This window comes from Narcine bancroftii, chromosome 4, assembly GCF_036971445.1.
Source record: "Narcine bancroftii isolate sNarBan1 chromosome 4, sNarBan1.hap1, whole genome shotgun sequence".
In the NCBI taxonomy this organism is placed as follows: domain Eukaryota; kingdom Metazoa; phylum Chordata; class Chondrichthyes; order Torpediniformes; family Narcinidae; genus Narcine; species Narcine bancroftii.
The window spans coordinates 230,934,003-230,958,590 of NC_091472.1; the positions used below are offsets into that span (position 1 = coordinate 230,934,003).

Genomic DNA, 24,588 nt, shown 5'->3' on the forward strand with positions numbered 1-24,588 from the left:
GAGGTGAAGGGGAGATTGGGGATAAATAAGATAGAAATAGGAGAATAAGGAAAATGTTGGATGTTGTAGGAATGTTGTCTTATAAAGAGTTGAAAATAAGAAAACAGAAATGGAAAAGGAGGAAAGGTAATGATGGAAAAACAGAAAGAGAAGATAAACAAAATATAAAAGGGCTACGCTGAACTATATGTCTTTAAATATTAATGGAATACATAACCAAATTAAAAGGAAGAAACTACTAAATTTAAATGAATAAATGTATTCCATGAGAAAAAATAACATATAGGTTAAGAAATAATATTGAAATATTCGAACAAGTATAGGAGCCTTACATTAAATTTTTCTTTGGCTTGGCTTCGCGGACGAAGATTTATGGAGGGGGTAAAAAGTCCACGTCAGCTGCAGGCTCGTTTGTGGCTGACCAGTCCGATGCGGGACAGGCAGACACGATTGCAGCGGTTGCAAGGGAAAATTGGTTGGTTGGGGTTGGGTGTTGGGTTTTTCCTCCTTTGCCTTTTGTCAGTGAGGTGGGCTCTGCGGTCTTCTTCAAAGGAGGCTGCTGCCCGCCAAACTGTGAGGCGCCAAGATGCACGGTTTGAGGCGTTATCAGCCCACTGGCGGTGGTCAATGTGGCAGGCACCAAGAGATTTCTTTAGGCAGTCCTTGTACCTTTTCTTTGGTGCACCTCTGTCACGGTGGCCAGTGGAGAGCTCGCCATATAATACGATCTTGGGAAGGCGATGGTCCTCCATTCTGGAGACGTGACCCATCCAGCGCAGCTGGATCTTCAGCAGCGTGGACTCGATGCTGTCGACCTCTGCCATCTCGAGTACCTCGACGTTAGGGGTGTGAGCGCTCCAATGGATGTTGAGGATGGAGCGGAGACAACGCTGGTGGAAGCGTTCTAGGAGCCGTAGGTGGTGCCGGTAGAGGACCCATGATTCGGAGCCGAACAGGAGTGTGGGTATGGCAACGGCTCTGTATACGCTTATCTTTGTGAGGTTTTTCAGTTGGTTGTTTTTCCAGACTCTTTTGTGTAGTCTTCCAAAGGCGCTATTTGCCTTGGCGAGTCTGTTGTCTATCTCATTGTCGATCCTTGCATCTGATGAAATGGTGCAGCCGAGATAGGTAAACTGGTTGACCGTTTTGAGTTTTGTGTGCCCGATGGAGATGTGGGGGGGCTGGTAGTCATGGTGGGGAGCTGGCTGATGGAGGACCTCAGTTTTCTTCAGGCTGACTTCCAGGCCAAACATTTTGGCAGTTTCCGCAAAGCAGGACGTCAAGCGCTGAAGAGCTGTCCGTGAGCAGGAAAGGGCTTTGGCAAATACTAGAGCGCATCGGATGTCCCCCAAAGTTCCTCAACATGATTATCCAACTGCACGAAAACCAACAAGGTCGGGTCAGATACAGCAATGAGCTCTCTGAACCCTTCTCCATTAACAATGGCGTGAAGCAAGGCTGTGTTCTCGCACCAACCCTCTTTTCAATCTTCTTCAGCATGATGCTGAACCAAGCCATGAAAGACCCCAACAATGAAGACGCTGTTTACATCCGGTACCGCACGGATGGCAGTCTCTTCAATCTGAGGCGCCTGCAAGCTCACACCAAGACACAAGAGAAACTTGTCCGTGAACTACTCTTTGCAGATGACATTAAATACAATAGTGAAAACCTACCGGGGACAAACATTACCTAAGTTGATGGAAGAAGAAGGAAAGAAAAGAATGGACTCAGTAGAATTTCTGGTGTAATTTTGTTGAATGACAACATTGTCTGACTGGCTTAATGCAACCTAGATTGTATACCTAAAATGGATGAGGGGGGGGGGGGGTGGGGGGTGGTTTGGGAGGAAAGGGGGGGGGAGAAAAAGTCACTGTATATGTGTGAAAAAGAAATAGTGTATATCATGGCTAATGTGATATATGGTGTGAAAAATAAAAATTTAAAAAAAAAAGGAGGTTGCTGCCCGCCAAACTGTGAGGCGCCAAGATGCACGGTTTGAGGCGATATCAGCCCACTGGCGGTGGTCAATGTGGCAGGCACCAAGAGATTTCTTTAGGCAGTCCTTGTACCTTTTCTTTGGTGCACCTCTGTCACGGTGGCCAGTGGAGAGCTCGCCATATAACACGATCTTGGGAAGTCGATGATCCTCCATTCTGGAGACGTGACCCATCCAGCGCAGCTGGATCTTCAGCAGCGTGAACTCGATGCTGTCGACCTCTGCCATCTCAAGTACTTCGACGTTAGGGATGAAAGCGCTCCAATGGATGTTGAGGATGGAGCGGAGACAACGCTGGTGGAAGTGTTCTAGGAGCCGTAGGTGATGCCGGTAGAGGACCCATGATTCGGAGCCGAACAGGAGTGTGGATATGACAACGGCTCTGTATACGCTTATCTTTGTGAGGTTTTTCAGTTGGTTGTTTTTCCAGACTCTTTTGTGTAGTCTTCCAAAGGCGCTATTTGCCTTGGCGAGTCTGTTATCTATCTCATTGTCGATCCTTGCATCTGATGAAATGGTGCAGCCGAGATAGGTAAACTGGTTGACCGTTTTGAGTTTTGTGTGCCCGATGGAGATGTGGGGTGGGCTGGTAGTCATGGTGGGGAGCTGGCTGATGGAGGACCTCAGTTTTCTTCAGGCTGACTTCCAGGCCAAACATTTTGGCAGTTTCCGCAAAGCAGGACGTCAAGCGCTGAAGAGCTGGCTCGAGTAACTGACCTCTTTCTTTGTACCCATTCTCCCGCTAGCGTTATCAAGGTTGAATAAAGTAAACTGTTGTACGCTTAATTGGTTCTGCTGTTTATTTAATTACAGCGCAGCTGATTTTCGCAGGCTGAATGGCCTCTAAATATCACCTCTCAACTCACTTCACATCCTGACTTGGTGAACATATTGGGTGTTCAGTCATTGCCACAGAATCAGTTCCCTGGAACATCAGTCCCATTGATGATAAACCACCTTCACTGTAAAGGTTTAAGGTGAACAGCTGATGGGAGCCACTGCCTCAAAGTTCCAGACAGGAGCTTGTTCTCTCTGTGACCATGTGGGTAATTCTGGTTTCCTCTGTTCCACTGCCCACCCAATTGAATGGTGTGGTCAACACTTGAAAGATTTCACTGTCTGTGAAAGCTCTGGGACATCTTTAAGTCTTGAAAGTATCTGTACAAATTGATACACCTTCAGAATGTCATTCACCTTCCAGGGAAGAGAACAGAGACAAATGTCCTGCTTCTACTGAGGACTCGAGAACCATGTCCCCAAATCCAGAGCAAGGAATACAACCCTGAACACTCCTCCTGTGTTGTTGCGTCAGGAACGTGGGCCTGACACGGTGGGGTTGGGAATGTGGGTCCAGGCACTGTGGGTTCAGGAACGCAGATCTGGACATTGTGGGGTTGGGAAAATTGGTCCAGACACTGTGGGGTCAGGAACATGGATCTGGACACTTGCGGGGTCAGGAACGTGGGTCTGGAAATTGTGGGGTCAGGAACATGGGTCTGGGCATTGTGGCATTGGAAAAATTGGTCCGGACACTGGTGGGACGGGAATGTGGGTCCAAACATGGTGGAATCGGGAATATCAGTCCAGACACTGTGGGATAGGGAATGTGGGTCTGGATACTGTGGGGTCAGGAATGTGGGGTCAGGAATGTGGATCTGAACAGTGTGGGATGAAGAATGTGGGTCCAGACGCTATGGGTTCAGGAATATGGGTCTAAATAATGTAGGGTCAGGAACATCAGCCCAGACAGCGTGGAGATAGGAATTTGGTCAGATGATGTGGGGTCAGAAATGTCAGCATCTCTGGCCTTATATCAAGCTAACAGATGATTCTGCCAGTGCAGTTACATTGCACTGAGCACTAAGCTTGCTACTCAGGAGAGAGAGAGAGAGAGAGAGATGTAATTTCCATCTTCTGCTGTCAGAGTTAGAGAAGAGGACTAAGAAAAGGTAAGATTTCCAAAATGTGCGCATCAAGATTAATGTCAGTTTCCAGTGTTCCACTTTCCTGTAATCCTTGTTGTGACCCAGTGATGGAGGGGTCTTACACAAGAGAGCAAAGTAAAACCTGACAGTGTGGGAGTTAGAGGGAGTCTGAGGAAAAAAAAATTATTCTTCTGGAACGTGTTTGGAATTTGGAGTACACGGCCTGAAGGATTCAGGGAGCTAGAAACTTTCACAGCATCCAAGAACCATCTGGATGAGTGCTTGAATCACCGCAGGTCAATCGAGTTCAAGTTCTCTATCATCTGACTGTACGTATACAAGCAGAGGCCACAGCGCTTCTCTGGACCATGGAGCACGCACAGACACACAATATATTTCTAACAAATTCAGCACATAAATAATCACCTGCATAGATTAAAATACAATTTTAAATAAATATGTATAAATAATTTACTGTTTCATTTTAAGAGACATGAGGTTGTATGATACTGTTCATTAATCTCACAGATCTGTGGGAATAAGGTACTTCCCAGCCTTGCATTCCTGATTTTGATGCTCCTGTATGTCATTCCTGATGGTAGAGGGTCAAAGTTCCTGTGTGATGGATGGAAAGTGACCTCAATAATTACTTGAGCCCTAATTGAAGAAACACTCCCAGTGAACATCGTTGATAGAGGAAAGGAAGCCCCCAGTGAGCTTCTCGGCTGTTTTGACGATTCTCTGTATTGGCTTCAGTCCGATGCTTTGTGGCTTCCATACCACACAATGATATTGCCGGACAGAACTCTCTCAATTGTGGACCTGTAAAATCTTGTCAAGATGGGGGACGGTAGTCTTCCCCTCCCCCCCCACCCCCTCAACTGGGTCATTTAGAAGGGACAGAATGGAGATAGTCGGCCAAAGGACCTGCTTTGTGCTATATGTCTCTGGAACTCTGTTACACATTTCTGTGCAAACTTGCAACTTGGTCATTTCAGGCAGCAGACAGATTTTAAACACCCTGCTGCCAGCGTTAACAAATCACAGCAGCCTATGACTGAAAACAGCCACCTACCAAGAAACCGGATGAATTGTCCAACAAGCAACGAAATCGACAGATGAAGTTCCTCTCGAGGAATGACATGTTCTCAGGTGGCAGATGCTCAGGGCTATAGGGGATCACAGCTGCAGACGTGTCTTTCTCACCTGAAGGGCAGCAACAAAGAGGATGCACAAATGGGTATGGTGTATTCTCTCCACAATTCCCCCTTCCCCTTCACTTCTCCCCCCAATTCAACCACTCCCCTACATACTTGTCATTGACATTTAACTGTCCTTGTGTTGCGGGAGGAAACTGGAGCATCCCCGAGGGGAAACTCATACAGTCACGCGGGAGAACGTGCAAAATCCGCACAGAAGGTGGGGGATCGAACCTGGGTCACTACTGAATAAAAGCACATCCCTTTAGAACAGAGATGATGAACTTCTTTACCCAGAGGGTTAATCTATGGAATTTGTGGCGGAGAGGCCAAGTCATGAGTGAATGAGATTCGTGATGAGGAAGGGAATCAAGGGTAATGGGGTGAAGGCAGAAGAATGGGGTTGTAAAGGGATGGTAAATCAGCCATGATGGAATAGTAGGGTGAACTCGTTGGGTCTCTGTCTTATGGACATTATGCTACCCCATGAGAGACACCGAAATCAAGGGTGCTGTATGTGGCGTGGATAAAAGCTCACACTCAACTGGAGGGAGAACAAACGCTTTTATTAGCTTACAACACAGGTAAGGTTCACAAATAGGCTTCAGAGGGGTTCAGGGTTTAGGCAGGAAACTAGGGTTATATATGGGCCCCAGAAGGAGAAGCCGGGAGGCAGAACCAGTCATCAGTACAGCACACTTCTAGTGAATCCCAATTCACTACTCTGTATCAACTTCATCGGTGTGAGGAGAATATTTGCCCAACCATTATGCTGGCTTGTTAAATGGCTCTTGGGTAGCCTGGAACAGCAGCACTTCTGGGATGAATTGTTGAGGAGATCTTGCAGCCAATCAGAAAATGAAGGTGGCCAGACCATGACCGTAGCCCAATGGTAGCTCCATTGCTGGGCTGGGAGATGTTTAACAGGGATGCTTAAACCTTGATAGATATTGTCCAATGCAAAAAGCAGCACACATATCAGGAGGCACCAAGGTAAAGGCTTGATCAGTCCTGGGATTGGGGATCACAAGGAGAGTCACTGTAATATTGGTCAAACTGTGCTCAGTGCCCCTGCCCTCAGAGCTGATGAGAGGGTGGAGAGCCAACAGTCAGCCTTCAAACTGCCAGTGTCAGGCACTGAAAAGAGCTTGTTTTCCCAAGAGCATCAGACATTGTGATGCCTGTTGTGGGTCACTCAAAGGTACCAGGTTTTTCAAGATTCAATGTGATTTTACTGTCTTGAAATAAAACAGAAAATGTGATATTACACAAAATTTCCTTTAGTTTTCTGCAAGGCAGCCAAAGATTTGCAATCAGCTAAAAATGCCCAGTGCCTCTTACAGCCAGAGAAAGAGAAGCACAAGAGAGTCCCCCCCCAGAATCACATGGCTTCGGCTCCAGCCCTCCTGCAGCCTCACGGCCTTCATTCCAAACCATTGGCAATCTGAGCTCCAGATGTGCACCTCTAACGCAATCAGGAAGCCTCCAACACCCTCTCTCATCCCTGTTCCGATACTTGGTACCCCTTCAGCCGGTCTCATGCGTCTCCATCAGTATGCAGCCTGTTGTGAGTCCTCTGGCCAAAGTCACCAGCAGACCACAGCCTGCGTGAGTTCCTCGCCTCCAGTCACCAACAGCCTGCCACCTGGGTATTCTTCCACTTCAGAGCCCTTCGCTGGTCCACCACCATGGTCACCGTCCCATGGGTCATCTCCTTCTCAAACAGGGGGGCAGGGGTGGCCTCCCCATTTTCTGGTGCTCTGTCCCAATGCTCTGCAGCCCTTCGTGGCCACTGCTGATCATAGGTGCCGCCATCTTGGCTCCAGACCCCGCAGTCATGGGATTTTAAAATAAATCACAGTTGGCTCCTTTAATGGGCTGTCTAAAACCAGTACAGAGATGACAGCAGTCGGACTGTCTAATAGGGAAGGAGCCGCTGTGTCTGAGGAAGTAGTGGTTAATGCCAAGTTATTGCAGCATCAGTGACCCGGGTTTGAATCTGTGCTGGCTCTAAGGAGTTTGTACGTTCTCCCCGTGATTGCGTGGGTTTCCTTCGGGTGCTCCGGTTTCCTCCCATATTCCAATACAAACAAAGTTGGTAGGTTAATTGGGTGTAATTGGGCAGCAGGGGTTTAATTGGCTGGAAGGGCCCTCTACTGTGTTCTAAATACATTTATTTTAAATTTACTGAGGATACATTTGGTCAGTGAAAAAGGAGATGAAACTGTGCAATGAATCAGGTTGCACCTGACCCCACTGCCCTCAATAAAATATGCACTGTTCAGGGCACAAACATCTTGCCTCAAAGTTGTGACACCAGCTCCGTAACACTTGCAAGGCTGGAGATGGCATCACCTTCCTCCAGAGGTGCCAAGCAACAGATGGTTCATTCTCCACCTCAACTCAATGCAGCTTGCTCCTTCTCAAAGAGTCATCGCTGGATCGAGACAACCCATCTGGGGAGGGGAACATCAGCTCTGCATCTAGCCAGTCAAGCCTCTTAACTGGGCGGCACAGTTGGCACAAAGTCTTTTCAGCTCCTGCGATCAGGACCGAGGTTCAAATTTTGTGCTGTCTGTAAGTAGTTTGTACATTCTGTGTGTGTGTTTTCTCAGGGGCTCCAGTTTCCTCCCACCATTCCAAACATAGCAGAGGTGTAGGTTAATTGGGTGTAAATTGGGCGGCACAAACTCGTGGACCGAAATAGCCTGTAACCATGTTGTATGTCTAAATTAAAATTTAATTCTTTGACATCATCTGCTTCTTATTCCGCTGAGCTCCATAAGTTGAGGCTCACTCAGTCCAATCCTCCATCAGATCCAATCCTCCATCCATGAAAACTGAACTCATGAACACTCACCCCATGCCCAGCATCAGAAGCTCATCTTCCTTCAGAGAAGAGGACTGAAACTTCAGGTTACATTCTCCCTACATATCTCCATCTGAACCAAGATGTCTTCACCCTTATATCCCATTCCATTGCCAATGAAGGCAACTGTATCCAACCATTTGCTTCCTGTGTTTCACATCCCCTCTCAGTGCTAGCATCTCTCACTTTCACCCTCTCAGACCTCCTTTCCTCCTCATCTAAGACCTCAGGTCTTTTCCCCATCATGTTGGAATGCCTGTAAACATTGACCCACCCTGTGTGAATGAATGAATGGGGGTACACAAGTACAATGAAAATCTTACTTGCTGCAGCTTCCCAGGTACAAAAAGTGCACAACACATAACAATAGAGAAGAGGAGCAGGGGCGGGGGGGCGGGGGTGAAATGCAAACAATAAAAAAAAGAAGAAAAATAAGTATACAAAATTATGAGGAGTATTGAGAGAGTAAATGCAAAGGCTTGGGTGGGACAAGAACGAGAGGACATGGGTTGAGGGTGAAAAGTAAAATGTTTACAAGGAACATCTTTAGGCAGATTGTGGGATGAGCTGCCAGCTAAAGTGGTGAATATGGGCTCGAATTCGACATTTTAAAAACTTGGACAGGAACATGGATGGGAGGGATATGGTCTGGGTACAGGCATAATAGTTTGCACAGACCAGATGGGCTGAAGGGCCTGTTTCTGTGCTGCAGTGTTCTATAGTTTGAAGTAAATAATAATAAATATTATAGAAATACATTATAAATATCCTGAGGCCCTCCATGCCTCAGAATCAAGAAACACACATGAACTGACATTCCTGTCACTTGCCTCGCTGGTTCTTGTCTGCGTCAATGACAGTTGATGGATTCAAAGCCCATTGTAGGTTCTGGCGGAATTCCTGTTGGTCTTCAATATGAATCAGCTCAAACACACTCTGGTGCATGACATCAGTCTGGCAATAAAAGACACAAAACACTGAATATTTGGAACCATTGTTGACACTGGGGATTTGTTAACACAAGAACAAGAGTGAGCAGCAGGCTGGAGACCACTCAACAAAACTCTGGGGGTAACTTACAGAGGCCAGCTCGCCTACCAGACTGCACATCTTTTGGATGTGGGAGAAATCCAGAGCAACCAGAGGAAGCCAAGCAGGGAAAACGTGCAAACTCCACACACACAAAAAAAATACCTGTCAACAGAGAAGCTCACCTGGTGAAACCCCAGATAATCCTGAATTGTCGGAGAAACGAAGAATATAAGGCCATCTGCTGTGACAACCAGCACAAACCCATTTAGAGCCTGGAAGAGAAACCAGAATCAAGGTAATATATTAATGAAAGTTGGAAACAAAAGTTACGGCAAAACTCTTATCAGTCTGTCCAACAATGACATGGATGCCGTATCTGACAAGGTGGCTATCAAAGGCACCTTCTGAGTTCATCCTCCAACACCATCAGGCACTACCTCACGATATAACCATTTTTATCCAACCTTCACTGTGCAGAAGCAATCTGCAGGGTGGTTTAGCAGGCTGGCCGAAGCACAGAGAGTGATTTTCAGTCTGGATTGAATCACCCGGTTCTTCTCTTCAACGTTGGATATCAGAAACCTGAAGCACTCCGCCAGTTGGTGTGGAAATGAGCAGGTTAGTGGGAGCAGGGAAGTGGTGTGGTTGATCTTCGAAGAACAGGCACACCCGTGGGTACCATTAGCAACAAGTAGCAAGAAGATGATTTCGATGAAAATGTGCTTGGCAATATCAGCAAGTTCGCAGATGACACTGAAGTGTCTGGTATTATAGATACAGAAAACGGTTACCAAAGATTGCAGCAGGATCTTGATCAGTTGGGCCAGTAGGAAGAAGAATGATTGATGGAATCTAATACAGAAAAATGTGAGGTGCTGGTTTTTAGGACCTGCACAGTGAATGGGAGGGACCTGGAGATTATTTTAAAGAGATGAAGGAGAACAGATTCATAGTGCCTTGTGTCACAGGTAGATAGAGTGGTCAAAAAAAGGCTTTCTGTACATTGGCCTTTCTCAATCAGAGCATTGAGTATAGAAGTTGGGAGGTCATGCTTAGGATTGGGATTGGGTGAGAGTAGAGATGAGGTGAGAGAGCAGGAGGGGCAATTGGGTGAGACTTAGGAAATTTCAATCTTTTTTAGCCAAACCAGTCTGATGATTTGAGGCCCCATTTGGAGTGTCATGTTGTGTTGTGTTCCGTACTGCAGGAAAGATGTTGTCAAGATGGAGAGGGTGCAGAGAAGATTTATGAAGATGTTGCCAGGACTAGGAGGGCATGAGTTATAGGGCGAGGTTGAGCAGGCTGGGGCTTTATTCCTTGGAGTACAGGAGGATGAGGGGTGATCTCATAGAGGTTTACAAAAAACCTGAGAGAAATAGATCTAGTGAACACAGAGTGTTTTGCTCAGAGTATGGGGATTGATAGGGGACATAGGTTCAAGATGAAGGGTGAGAAATTTTACAGGAACCTGAGGGGTAACTTTTTTTTTACAGAGAGTGGTGGGTGCATGGAACAGGCTGCCTAATGAAGTGGTTGAGGCAGGTACCAGGGCAATGTTTGAAAAAAATCATGGGTACATGGATAGAACAATGGCACAGAGCTTAAAGGTCGGTGAAAATCGTAAAAGGCAGAGCAAGCACAAAGGATCAAGAGGCTACCTACTGTATTCTGTCAATAGCAACCCAGTGTTCAACATAACAGGTTCACAACTGGGGTTTAAGGTGGGGTTGGTTGGTTACATGTTACCAAGTAATCTAGAGTTTTGACCTCAAAACCCTACAAAGTCAATTTGAGAAATTCAGCATTGTCAGTTCATTAAAAGGTGCAGATTTGCAGATGCAAATTAAAATGGCACTAGTTGGTGTAACATTCCAGAAATATTTTATTAATGTGCTTTTGGGAGGAAAACTCTTCTTTCTGAACTGGCCTCAAAATAACATAGGAAGTAGGAACAGGAGTAGGCCAAAAAACTCAAATCCCATTTAAAAAAAAAAATCTCTCAACTACATTGAGCTTCTGATAAAGGGTCCTTGGCCTGGATGGTTGATTCTGTTCGTGCATATTGTCTGAACTGCTGAGTGCTTCCAGCACTAAAGAGGACATAGGTTCATGGTAATGGGGAGAGTTTTAACAGGAACCTGAGGGGTTCCCTTAATTTGGATTTCAGCATCTGCAGACTTTTGCAAAATCACTTAGTTATATGAAAATATTCTGCACTTTGCAGACGGGGGCGGGGGGGGGGGGGGCGGGGGGGGGAGACAAATTCCCCATTTATTTTTCCTCAACTGGCCCACAAGCACAAGACTGTTCTCTTGAAGTCAGCCAGTTCAACATTGCCTGGGGACTGGACAAGGCACTATTTTAATGGCACACTAGCAGCCACAGTTGCACTTGCGGTTAGAGATGGGAGGAAACAAAAGGGAGCTGGGAAAGTGAATGTCAACACTGCTATAAGGTTGTGGCCCTTCAGATCACCCGACGCTATTGTTTGACATTATAAAAGCCATGAGTCACAAGCTTTTTCTCAAACATGTCTCATACCGGTGAAAGAATTTCTTTTATCCCATGTTGTTCCCTGGCACTGAGTTCAATGATAAGAATTTTTACAGTAAATGTAAAAAAAATCAGAATTTGGCTGAGTACGGGGAAGGGAAGAACAAGAGAAATAATACTTTTTTCCAAAAGTAGTGCCAAAACTGACAAGCCACATAACTTTTCCTCTCTGCTGAGTTCTACTCTCTTGCTATTAATAACATATTAAAGCAAAACCTCATGGAATTATTACTGTTTTGTTTGGTTCATGTGTGTTCTAACACATCATGTATCAGGTTTCTGAATGGTTTACATTCTTCTGTGTGAAACACTTGTTTACTGTTCTGGTCTAATTACTGACTGTCAGAGAATGCAAGTTTCCATTGTGAGATCAAAGTCATAATTTGCTTTCCTTGTTTAACAGGATCTGCAGCATTATTGCCCTTTTGTCTATCCAGCTTCCACCAGCAGTATAACCTTCCTGGACCTCTCTACCCCACAAAATAGTGTTCAGCTCTGGACACCTCAATGCATGATCTGGATGTGAAGGATGTGCTATTGAGAGGGTGCAGAGGAGGTCTATAAGGATGTTGCCTGGATTGGAGAGCATAACATATGAGGATAGGTTGAGTGAACTTGGTCTTTTCTTCTCTTTTCAGAGGATAAGGGTGATCTGATAGAGGCATATAAGATGATGAGAGGCATTGATCAGTTATTTGGATGTTGCTGGGACTTCAGGAACTGAGTTGCAGGGAAAGGTTAAACAGGTTAGGACTTTATTCCCTGGAGCATAGAAGAATGAGGGGAGATTTGATTGGGGTACACAAAATTATGAGGGGCATAGAGTAAATGTAAGTAGGCTTTTTTCCACTGAGGTTAGCTGAGATACAAAAAAAAACCCAGAGGACATGGGTTAAGGATAAAAAAGGAAATGTTTAGAGGGAACGTTAGGGGGAACTTCTTCACAGAGAGGGTGGTGGGAGCGAGGAACGAGCTGCCAGCTGAAATGGTGAATGGGGTCTCAGATTTCACATTGAAGAAAATGTGTACAGGTACATGGATGGGAGGGGTATGGAGGTCTATGGACTGGGTGTAGGTCAGTGGGACAAGGCAGAATAATAGTTCAGAACAGACTAGAAGGGGTGAAGGACTTGTTTTCTGTGCTGTAATGGTTCTGTGGATGGCCAAAGGCTTTTACCGAGGGCTAAAATACATAGTTAACGTGAGTGGCACAGTTTTAAGGTGCTTGGGATTAAGTACAAGGGAGGTGTAAGATGTAAGCTTTTCACTCAGAGGGTGGTGGGTGCATGGAATGCACTGCCCCCAGTGGTGGTGCGGACAGGAACAATAGGATATTTTAAGAGACAATTATATTGGTACATGGGACTGAGATCTGAGGCAGCTGTTAGTGCAGGGTACAAGGTTGATACAACACTGTGGGCTGAAGGGCCTGTACTGTGCTGCAGATTGCTATGTTCTATGTTCCACCTCTCCAGTTCTGGGTTCTTGCACCTCTCCAGTGATCCATGCCTTCAGCTTGAATTGAAATCTTTGAGCTTTACTGTAGAGAAACAGTCCCTTCGGCCCAGCTTGTCCTTGCCGACAACGTTGTCTACCCAGGCTAGTCCAATTTGCCTGCATTTGGCCTATATCTCACCCCTTCCTGTGTATATTCATGTCTTAATGGCTTTTAAACTTAAAAAATGGTACCCTCTACCAATTCCTCTGACAGCTTGTTCCTTCTGAACTGTGGAAATGCCTTCATCCTTCGAGGTCCTGAGCTCCAGAATTCCCTTCCTGAAACCCTTAATCTCCATAAATTATTTTTCTATGCAACTGGCATGAACTGCCTCCGTAATCAGGGCTTTGGTTGTTTCAGGACATCACACAGTCATACAGAATGCCCGCATCAGTAACAGGGATTCTCCCAGTGGCAGATCATTTCAATTATGTGCCCCACTCCTGCACTGACATGTCTGTCCATGGCCTCATGCCCTGTCAAACCAAGGCCTCCCATAACTTGGAGGAACAACGCTTAATTTTTCATCTGGGCACTCTCCATGGCATTAACCTCAACTTCTCCAGTTCTTCCCCATCCCTCTGTCTTCTTTCCTCCAGCTCTCCTCCCAGTTCCTTTTCCATTCACAGAGCTGAGATATTTTTCACCTCTCCTTTCACGCTGTCCATCAAATTCCCATCTACTTGCCACATAGCCAACTGTGCCTTGGTGATTCAAGTGCTCCTCTGGATACTGCTTAGATGTTGGGAGAGTCTCTGCCTCCACCACCCCCTCATGCAGCGCATTCCCGATTCCAAACATCCTCTGGGTGAAATAACCTTTGCAGTAATGAGGGAGAGTGTCTTGGATGCCTCTTCGACTGAGGTAGTCGGGTAGAGCTCAGAAACCAACAAAGCATTCTCAATGGTCCATGGGAATGGAGGAACAATTATGTTGGAAACAAAAGGGGATCTCACTTCCCTAAAATTAACCAAGATTTCCTTGGTATTACATAGGGTGGATAAAGCTGGTTCACTCAGCCTGCACCTCCTGCTGTAACAGAGCTGACTTTGGTGGCTTGACCATGTACACCATATGGAGGATAGTAGTATCCCAAAAGACCTGCTGTATGGTTGTCTGGCTGAAGGATCTCAACTCACTGGCCGACCACAGCTGCGGTTCAAAGATGTCTGCAAGCATGATCTGAAACTCGTTCACATCAACTGGGTGCCCCTTGCTGATGACTGTGGAGAAATGCTGCCAGAAAGGGTGTGAAGAGCAGTGAGGAAAACCAGACATGCCAGCTGGAGGACAAGAGGACATGGAGGAAGCAGAGACAACAGAGCCAGTCGACCACAGCCCATCGTTCCGACTTCATCTGTAGCAAGTGTGGCAAAGACTGTCATGCCAGTGTGGGTCTCATGAGCCATTCCAGACGCTGGTCTAAAACCAACTGACTATCCATGATGCCACTAACAGAAGGATGCCTGCATAAGGTGGAAATTAAAGTGCAAACAGGATAGTTTTTACTGTTTCCTTCCATGAAGTTCAGAGGGTGGGGGAGGATGGTCTGGTTTGCTCGGTTGACCTCTCTGATAGCACTGCCCCCTGCGTAATTGGTCCAGTGGACTATAGAGTAACTGCAGCAAAGTTGCGAGGCAGCCACAGGAGCCTGAAGCGGGGACCACATCCACGCTAAAAGCCCCTTGGGTGATGCCATGTGTCTGGAGGGGATGGTACCAGCTGAACCAGGCATCAACAATTCCTTCACCGAGCAGGGGAGGGGTGATGTAAGTAAGGGTGGAAATGAGTGAATCTCAAATACTGGATTCCTAATTCTTTCCACCCAATCTCCACACCACCTCCCTCCCCCCCACCCCACCACCCCCCTCACCTTGGCTAAAAATCCAAATGCATCTATAATGCCAGACTGAGCCAACTGTACAATTTCCTGAGTGACTGAGGGAAAAGATCACCCTTTGGAGCACTCATCTTCTCCATTATAATTGTACTTGAAATGTCAGTTGTTTTGGCAGCCATTTCTGTGGAGTGGAAAACAAAAGAGGAAACAAACTCCTGTGATTCCTACTGAACATAACTGGCTTCACCACTGAGTCCCTTTTACTTCCTTGGAATTCAAGGCATTTGGTTTTGGCATCCCTGATCCTGACAGCTGCCCTGATTGCTCTAAGAATTGATTAACAGGCATTAGCTGCTCCGTTGGGTCTGGGAAACTTTGTCCGGCTTGAAGTGTAATCCCCTGTGCACTGCAGTTCTGAAGGCAAGACTCGACCGTGTCAAGAATTCATGCCTGAAACACTACTCTATGGGGCGAAAAAAATAGTGCCAAATATATCAGCTTGTAACTCTCTCAATCATGGAGCAGAAGAGTATTCCACCAGGATTTGAGTTAGAACTGAAGTGCAGCACTGTCTAACCTTCACATTACCAGTGGAGGCTTCAGGTCTCACATTTAGTATCCCACAAAGATACTCACAAAAGCCAAGGACTCCTCAGTTTCCACAGCTAACATTCTCAAGCAAAACTCTTGAGTCTCGTTCATGCTGAGCAGTGGTGCATTTCAGGACTGCGTGCTCAGCCCACTAATGTTCACCCTGCTGACACATGACACCACTGCCAGATTCAGTTAGGACAGAACCATCAAGTTTGAGGACCATACAAATGCAGTTGGCCTCATCGGCAACAATGATGAGTCGGTTTATGGACAGGCAGTTGGGAGGCTCGTAAAATGGTGCTATTATCAGGAGGATTATCCAACAGGTTGGACAGGAAACTCGTCAGAACAAAGGAAGTTCCATGTGCTTGCTCTTGCAGGGTCATCTGACCAGCCAGGCAGGTTAAAGTCATTTCCCCACATCAATGGTGCATCAATACAGATGCACCATCAATTACTCGAACGACTGTTGTTGAGAAACCAATAGGCTTTTATTCACTGAAGAACAAAGGCATGTTCATACTGCTTGACTGACCTGCACAGAGGAGGGGACTGTGGAACAGCCACCTTTATCCAGGAGCCTGTGGGAGGGGCCACTGGTACAGTTGGCCAATGGGTGTGCCTGACTAGGACAATTATGTGCAAACAGTGGTTTACCACATTCACCCTTGTTTTTTTTTTAAAAAGAGTCCAGCGGGGTGAAGTGGAACTTACAAAGTCACAATTAAGTCTCTCAGGTGGTCTGTTCGTTCGTTGGGAACGTCATAGTTCCAGTTGTGGCTGAGGAGCAGCGACGGGGTCCTGGACGGTCTTGGGTGCCTATACGTACTCATCGGTGTTGTGCTGGTTGATAAGTGCTGATGAGTCCGGTGTATCCTCCCTTGTGGCAGGAGCAGGGTACTAGGGGTCAGATGCATCGTGTGTGTTCAATGGTGAGGGGTGTGTGGGGTGATCCGCAGAGGTCTCTAGTGCTCTTGGGGGAGCCAGGTTCCTAAAAGACACGGTGCTTTCGTGTCCATCCGGGTATGCCACGTAGGCATATTAGGGATTGGCATGGAGGAGGTGGACCCTTTTGACTAGTGGATCAGACGTATGACTCCACACATGCTTCCGGAGTAGGACCAGCCCTGGAGACGTCAGCCATGCCAGCAGTATGGTCCCTGTCACAGATTTCCTGCGAAAGAAAAACATAAGTTCATCCAGTGTGACATTTGTGGCAGTAGATAGAAGGGATGGAGTGGAGTGCTTCCAGGAGGACCTCTTGCCAGCAGGGGACTGTGAAACTCTTTGACCACAGGGCCAGGAGGACGGTCTTCCAAACTGTGGGATTCTCCCTTTCCACTTTCTCAGTTCCCTGGGGGTTGTAGCTCGTGGTCCTGCTCATGTCAATGCTCCTGGCCAACAGGTACTGGCAGTGGTCATAACTCAGAAAGGAGGGCCCCCAGATGGTGTGGCTATAACTGGGGGAGCCCAATAGAGTGAAGGGACTGCACAGGGCCTTGATGACTGTGGCAGCGGTCATGTCCGAACACGGGATGGTAAATGGAAAATGGAAGTATTCGTTGATGATATTGAGGAAATACACGTTGTGGTCAGTGGAGGGAAGAGATCCTTTGAAGTCGGCACTGAGGTGCTCGAAGAGGCGGGTGGCTTTTATTAATTGCGCCCTGTCTGGCCAGTAGAAGGTGCAGTTTCACACAGCGCAGACCCGGCAATTCTTTGTCATGGATGGATCTCATCAATGGAGTACGGCAAGTTGCAGTCTTTGATGAAGTGGTAAAACCTGGTAACTCTGGGGTGGCAGAGATTGTTGTGAAGGGTTTGTAGGCGGTCGATCTGCACGCTGACACAGGTCCTACTGGGCAGGACGTCCAGTGGCTCATTAACATTCCCCTGCTGGTACAAGACATCATAGTCGTCGGAGGACAGTTCGATTCTTCATCTTGTGGTTTTTGCCTTTACCCCGCTGCTGATGGCTAAACATGAACACAACTGCACATTGATCAGTCATCAGGGTGAATTATTTACCAGCAAGATAATGGCACCAGTGCCATACCACCTCAACAATGGCTTGGGCCTCTCTCAACTGAGGAGTGTCAATTTCTGGATCTTGCAGGGCACAGGGAAAAAAATGCGACTGGCCTGCCTGCCTGATTAAAGGTGGTTGCCAGAGCGATGTCTGACGCATCACTTTCCAACTGGAATGGGGTGAATTCCACAGCGGGCTTTGTGGCCTTGGCAATGTCTGCCTTGATGTGAATGAATGCTGGGCAGCATTTCCTCTGGTGCTTGCCCAGGCCACAGAAGTAGGACTTCAGGTGGTCCCGGAGCACCGAGGCTGCAGTCGGGTCACCGATGGAACTGGATGAAAGTGGTGGGAGGCGTTTGCAGAGCAATGCTGCTGTGGTTAGGCCGTTAGTGAAGTGAGGAGGTAATGGCACGTCCCAAGATGACAGCACCCAGGATAGCCATGAGGTGGCCGCATTGTCGGTCGAGTAGATCTCCATGTTCTGGAGAGCCACTTTCAGCTCAACAGCTCTCCATAGACTGAGCTCCCCTTGTTCCAAAAGTCTCTGGTGGTTGTAGTTCAACCTGATTCCCGTCACATACTAATCAGATCCTCTGTGTCCTCCACAGCATTCATGTCCTTACATTCACAGGGCCTGCCGAGGGATCGTAGGCCCCAAAGGTATTCAGCATTGGACTCACTGGGTCTCTGCAGGTCACTAGATAGGGTCTCGTGCAGAAAACGTTGATCTTCCACAGGTACTGTCCTTTGAGTATGTCCATGGCTTCCTGGTACGATATAGCGTCCCTGATCTTGGAGTACACCAGGGTACCAACCCGGGAGAGCAGTACCTGCACTTTATCAATCTCTGACCACTCGATGGTGGAAGATGCCTGCAGAAATGCTTTAAAGCCACGTAGCTAGAGTTGGAATTTGGTGGATGCCTCAGGCAATTGAGGGTCAATTTCCAGCTTTTCTGACTTCAGGATCTTCTCCAGTGTAAAAAAAAGTCTTCAGTGAATAAAATTGATGCACTATCAATTACTCAAATGACTGTTGCTGAGAAATCTATAGGCTTTTATTCACTGGAGAACAAAGGTACATCCACACTGCTCGACTGACCTGCACTGAGGAGGGGGCTGTAGAACAGTATACAGGAACCTGTGGGAGGAGCCATAGGTATAGTTGGCCAATGGGTGTGTCTGACCAGACAATTTTATGCAACAGTAGTTTTCCATGCATACCCACAGGTAAAGACACTTTCCCCTCCTCATCCAAGGTCACGCGGGTCTACTGGGGCTAGGCTGCAGGATAAAAACCCAGCACATGGGCTACTTCACTCTCTTTTCCCCTTGAGACGCTCTTTGAGCTCCACTCCAGGTTGCGTGCCATGGCCGACAAGGGAAAACCAATTGTAAGGGGTCCACTCCAGATTGTGAGCCATGGGCGATGCTGAAGAACCAGTTGTAACGTGTATGCCAGTAAAGACTGGGGGCTATTCGTGGCATGCACCAAAGAGAAACTGTAGTGTCTCACCCATTGTAAATTGTAGCTAGATTTGTTCCTTTGCTAACCAGTGTGCCGTGCCTTCTTGTTGTAGAGGGGGTGGCAGGTGTTGTTTGTTAACCCTCGTATCACAATCGGAAATTGTGATTATCAGTGATTTATCAGGCGGTGCAATAATCAGTAATTAACCAGCGCCAAATGTGTACGATATGATATGTTTGTGATGTGTGTCCCCTGTTGCAACTACAGACTACAGTTTACTACTAATGTGTGTCCAGGACTTGTTGCTTCTTGAAACCTTTGAACTTGTTCTCAACATCACAGGTGCAAGAATAACAACCTGAGTCTTAATGTGGATAAGACAAAGGAAATGATTGTGGACTTCAGAAGGACAAAGATCTACCATTCTCCTTTACATATCAATAATTATGTTGTGAAAAGAGCAGAGATGCATATAGAGGACAACCTATCCTGGTCCCACAACACCTCCTCATTAGTCAGGAAGGCTCAGCGGCACCTACACTTCCTGAGGAGGTTGAGGAGGGAAAGGCAACCGGCCCCCATCTTGACAACATTTTGCAGAAGTACAATTAAGAGTGTCCTGTCTGGCTGCATCATCGTGTGTTATGGTAGCTCAAAGCATCAGACTGGGTCAAAACAGAGGATCATCGAAGAGGCCAAGAAGATCCCTTTCCTGTATTGACGACATTCACCGATAGCATTGCTTCAAGAGCACTGAAAGAATTATTGAGGACCCTTTCCATTCAGCAAAGAGTATCTTTGACCCACTACCTTCAGGAAGGAGGTACAGGAGCATCAAGTCAGCAGCCACAATGGAATATAGCTTCTTCCCACAGATTGTGAACAGAATCTTGCAACCGAGTAAACCATCCCAAAATATTTATATATGTTTATTTTGAATTATATGTTTATGTATATATGTGATTATTATGTTCTGTGTATTGTGTGGGTATGTGCGTGCACTGTGGGATGTATGTAAAGTCAGTTGATAGTAAACTTGAACGTGAACTTGAAAATGATTGCAAATTTATTAGCTAGCCATTGTAACTCTCAACTGTGCAAAAGAGGGGTGCTCCACCAGGTGCAGCACTGCCTGAACTTCACATTACCAGGTCCCAAATTTAGCTTAGTATTCCCTCAAAACACCTCAAAAATGCCAAGGACGCCTCACTACTCTCCCAACCAACATTTCTCGTTCAACCAAGAGTAACTGCTCTATACTGATGCAGAACATCAAGCTTGACCCACCATTCAACTCCTGGTGTGTCTGTGTTATACACGCTGTCTTGGGTGGGGGGGGCGGGGGTAATCTGTTCTTTAAATGAAAGTGTCAGCTGTAGCTCAGGAGATGACCTTCTTGCCTTGCCTGCAAGTTCAAGCCCCGCTCCACCTGTGCAGAAATCTCTCATTGGTGTCTTATTGACAGAGTGTTGACAATGAAGTTCCTCAATCAGCAGGAACAACATTGGAGAAATCGACTGTGGGCCATGGATCAAGACTTTGCCAGGACAAGGGGGTGTGACATGCACACCAAAGTTGCACCATTCCTCAATCCTCCCTGGAGCCCCACCAGTCACAACACCCGAACTCTTCTTATAAGACCTCCAAAAATGCTTCTCTTTATATTTATCAAGATCTGCCAAATGCTCCTTCTACTTCCCTAGGCGTTTGCAGGGGTTTGCTAGGACAGAAACCCTGGCAAATTTCTACAGATGTGTGGTGGAAAGTGTGCTGACCGGCTACATCACTATCTGGTATGGGAACACTAATACCCTAAGTGCAAAGAGCTACAAAAGGTAGTGGACACAGCCCAGGACATCACAGGGAAGCCCCTCCCCACCATCGAAAACATCTGAACGAAATGCTGCCTCAGAGAGCAACAGCAATCATCAAGGATCCACAACACCCAGCACATGCTCCATTCTCACTGCTGCCATCAGGAAAGAGGTACAGGTGTCACATGACTCACACCACCTGGAACAGTTGGTTATGGACAAGCTGCAGGTCATTGAGACAAGTGGAATAATACTTTGGCACAGACTAGAAGGGCCAAATAGCCTGTTTTCTCTGCTGTAGTGTTCTATGGGTCGATGAATTGAGTCAAGAGACATGAGGTAATGTTGCAGCTCTATTTTTTCTTTTTCTTTTGCTTGGCTTAGCGGACAAAGATTTATGGAGGGGTATGTCCACGTCTGCTGCAGGCTCGTTGGTGACTAGCAAGTCCAATGCGGGATAGGCAGACATGGTTGCAGCGGTTGCAAGGGAGAATTGGTGGGTTGTGGTTGGGTGTTGGGTTTTTCCTCCTTTGTCTTTTATCAGTGAGGTGGGCTCTGCGGTCTTCTTCAAAGGAGGTTGCAGCCTGCCGAACTGTGAGGCGCCAAGATGCACGGTTGGAGGCGATATCAGCCCACTGGCGGCTCTATAAAATTGTGGTTAAACTTAGAGTATTGTGTTCGGTTCTGGTCGCCTCATTACTGGAAGGATGTGAAAACTTTGGAGAGAAAACAGATCAGGTTTACCAGGATGTTGTCTGGATTGGAGAACATGCCTTACGAAGCAAGAACTTTTCTTTCTAGAGCTACAAAGAATAAATTGGTAGATGTAATACAAGATCATGAGGGGCCTAGATAAGGTGGACAGCCAACATCTATGTCCCGGGGCAACAATCGTAAATATTAGTGAGCATCTGCTGAAGGCCACTGAAGGAAAGTTTAGGGGAAATGTCAGAGGCACTTATTTTTTGCACAGAAACAGTGGGTGTCTGGAACGGATTGCCGGGGTTGGTGGTGGAGACAGGTACAATAGGGATATTCAAAAGACTGCTAGATAGATACATGGATGTAAGAAAAATAGAGGGTTATGGGTTTGAGTTGGGGAAAAGTTAAAGTGTGAAATAGATATACATGGGTTGTCACAACATTTTGTGGCTGAGGGATCTGTACTGTGCTGTAATGTTACAGAATGTAGACCATTGTCTCACCTTTAACATGTTTTTCTATGCCATAGTATATTCTGTCTATGTACCTGATTGGCTGAATCATATAAAGCTTTCAGTGCATATGTACATTGTATCTATGTGTATAACAATTAACTTGTTATCAGTTTCTTTAAGAAATGGAAGTGTGGAAAGCCGTGGCTGACAACTGGCATCCCTGGTAGCATCTTAGAGATGAGAATAGCTGTAAGCAGGATGACAGGAGCCAGTCAGGGAGACAGAAGGAAGAAACCTTGCTTGAGGTAGACAAGTCTCTATAATGTTGGTTGAACTAATACAAAGAAATGCCCTTTCAACAATACATTTGGATTCTTGGACAGCAGCTAAAATAACAGTTCAATTCAGCTGGTGGGAAGTCTTTACCACGGTGTGGCTTTGCCTGTTTCAGAAAAGGAGGGTTGTTCATTCTTCCCCTGAGCAGCGATGATGAATGAGCAGCGGTCACAAGCCATCGAATCTTGAGCTGAGTGCCCAGATCCGAGAGCTTCGCTGACAACCTCCTCAGCCTTTTCCTTCATGTTGTTCAGTTTGCCCTTGGACACTGAAAATCAATCGTGAGTGCTGGCTCCTGCTGCAGAGGCCAATAAGCGCTTTGGGATTACAGTCAGAAAAAGATTTATCTTTAATCCTCAGGAGAAGGGAGGGGGGAAAAGATGGAATGGATCTTAGCTTTGATACATCAAGGAAGAGAGAAGGACAGCTTCCTTCCCAGAGAGACTGACCTGTAATAGGAGCTCGCCCTCAGGCAGAATTCCATCCACCATCTTCCCGTTGCCGTGGTTATCATGCCCATCAGATGTTTTGCTGCAGTTGTGGTTCTTGAAGGCAACTGCAAAAAAGCACAGCAATGTGTTTAGAACAAACATAATATTTACCAAAGGCCTATATGCAGACTATATGCATCAGGACCACTCATTCCACTCAGCTTGGCACCATATGAGTTTTGCAATAAGTGACATTTATGCATACACCTTCTCCCGGGGACTAACCTAAAACCTCCAGCCACCGTGGGACAACTTAAGCCCAGGCTCTATGCCCTATACACTTGTGAGTGTGCAGACGAACGCTGCTCCAATTCCACCTCCCAGTTTGCAGGTGACACCACTGTCAGAGGTTGGATCTCAAACAATGAGGTGATGCACAGAGAGAGTTTGGTGGCATGGTACCATGGTATCTCCCTCAAAGGAGCTTGACTTTGGCGTCAGGAAGTGGGTGGAGCACACACTGCATCAGTGATGCTGAGGTAGCAGTGGTGGTCGAGAGCTTTAAGTTGTCAGATGAAAATATCACTAGCAGTCCCTCCCAACCCAACTACGTTGATGCCATAGCTCATAAAAAAGTATCAACACCTTCACGTCCTTACAAGCCTATAGAAATTCAGCACACCCTCAAGGCCTCTTACCTATTTTGACTAAAACACCACAGAAAGTATCCGGGATGGATGCATCAAAGTTCAAGGTTCAGATTTATTGTCAGAATACAGACATGACCTCACAGACACCCTGAGATTCCCTTTTCCTGCAGGCACAGCAGAATTACTACTTATTGAAAACTCTAAGTTGTACTCAAGAGAAAGATACATATACAAAAGAGAGAAATGTAAATAAGGAAAGAAATCTAAACAAAGTGTCTGTGAAAATACAAAAAAATAAATCAATATTCAGTAATAAATAATGTGTAAATTAAATCTTTAAATGAGTCCCTGATTGAATTTGTCATTGAGGAGTCTGATGGTGGAGAGGTAGAAGCTATTCCTGAACCTGGTGGTTCGAGTCTTGTGGCATCTATACCACTTTCCTGATGACAGAAGTAAGAACAGAGCATGTCCCGGGTGATGTGGATCCTCGATGATTGCTGCTCTTCTCTGACAGCAGCATTCCCTGTAGATCTCCTCGATGGTGGGGAGGGTTTTGCCTGTGATGTATTGAGCTGTGTGCACTACCTTTTCCCGCTCAGAGGTATTGGTGCCCATATACAAGGCTATGATACAGCCAGTCATAACACTTTCCACTACACATCTGTGGAAGTTTGACAAGATTTCTGAAGTTAGACTGAACCTCCACAAACCCTTCCACATTTTCTAATCTTTTCCCTATTTCTGTCCTGACCAGCTCTATTCTACTCACTTTTTCTTCTGTACTTTTCATTTTTCTTTTCATTCCACTAAATTCTAATGTCAACCATTCTTTTAATGCTCTCATTTGTTCTTGAAATATTTTTTAATCTATATACTGTTCATCTATTTTACCTTCTATTTCTCTGTGCAGAGCTTGGTCTTCTTCTTCCTTTTCTTCTGTATCTGCACCTGTGTTTGTGTCTTCTACTTCTCTTCCTTGTATCTGTGTCTCTTCTGACTTTCTTGTTGAGTTGCTTGCCTCACTTTGCTGGGCTTCTTGCTGTTGGTCCCCTTCTTCTGGACTAGTCATCTGTTGGGCCTCCTGTTGCTGTTCTTCTTTCCTATCACTCCCTTTCCTGTCGCTTTCCTCTTCTTCCAGCTGAGAGCCCTGGTGTCGGGCATCCTTCAGCTGGTCGCGCTGTGTTTGCTCACT

At 46.3% G+C, this 24,588-nt stretch overlaps 1 protein-coding gene across 1 annotated transcript in view; it reads right to left on the reverse strand.

Moving 5' to 3' along the window:
- The window catches only part of ahr1b (aryl hydrocarbon receptor 1b), a 139,461-nt gene that overhangs the window by 51,184 nt on the left and 63,689 nt on the right, over positions 1-24,588 (reverse strand). The window contains exons 3-6 of the mRNA XM_069934282.1: positions 22,762-22,868; positions 9,207-9,296; positions 8,823-8,946; positions 5,000-5,130 (exon numbers count right to left, since the gene is read on the reverse strand). Coding sequence (XP_069790383.1) covers positions 5,000-5,130; positions 8,823-8,946; positions 9,207-9,296; positions 22,762-22,868 — 452 coding nt within the window. The remainder of the gene's footprint in view (positions 1-4,999; positions 5,131-8,822; positions 8,947-9,206; positions 9,297-22,761; positions 22,869-24,588) is intronic.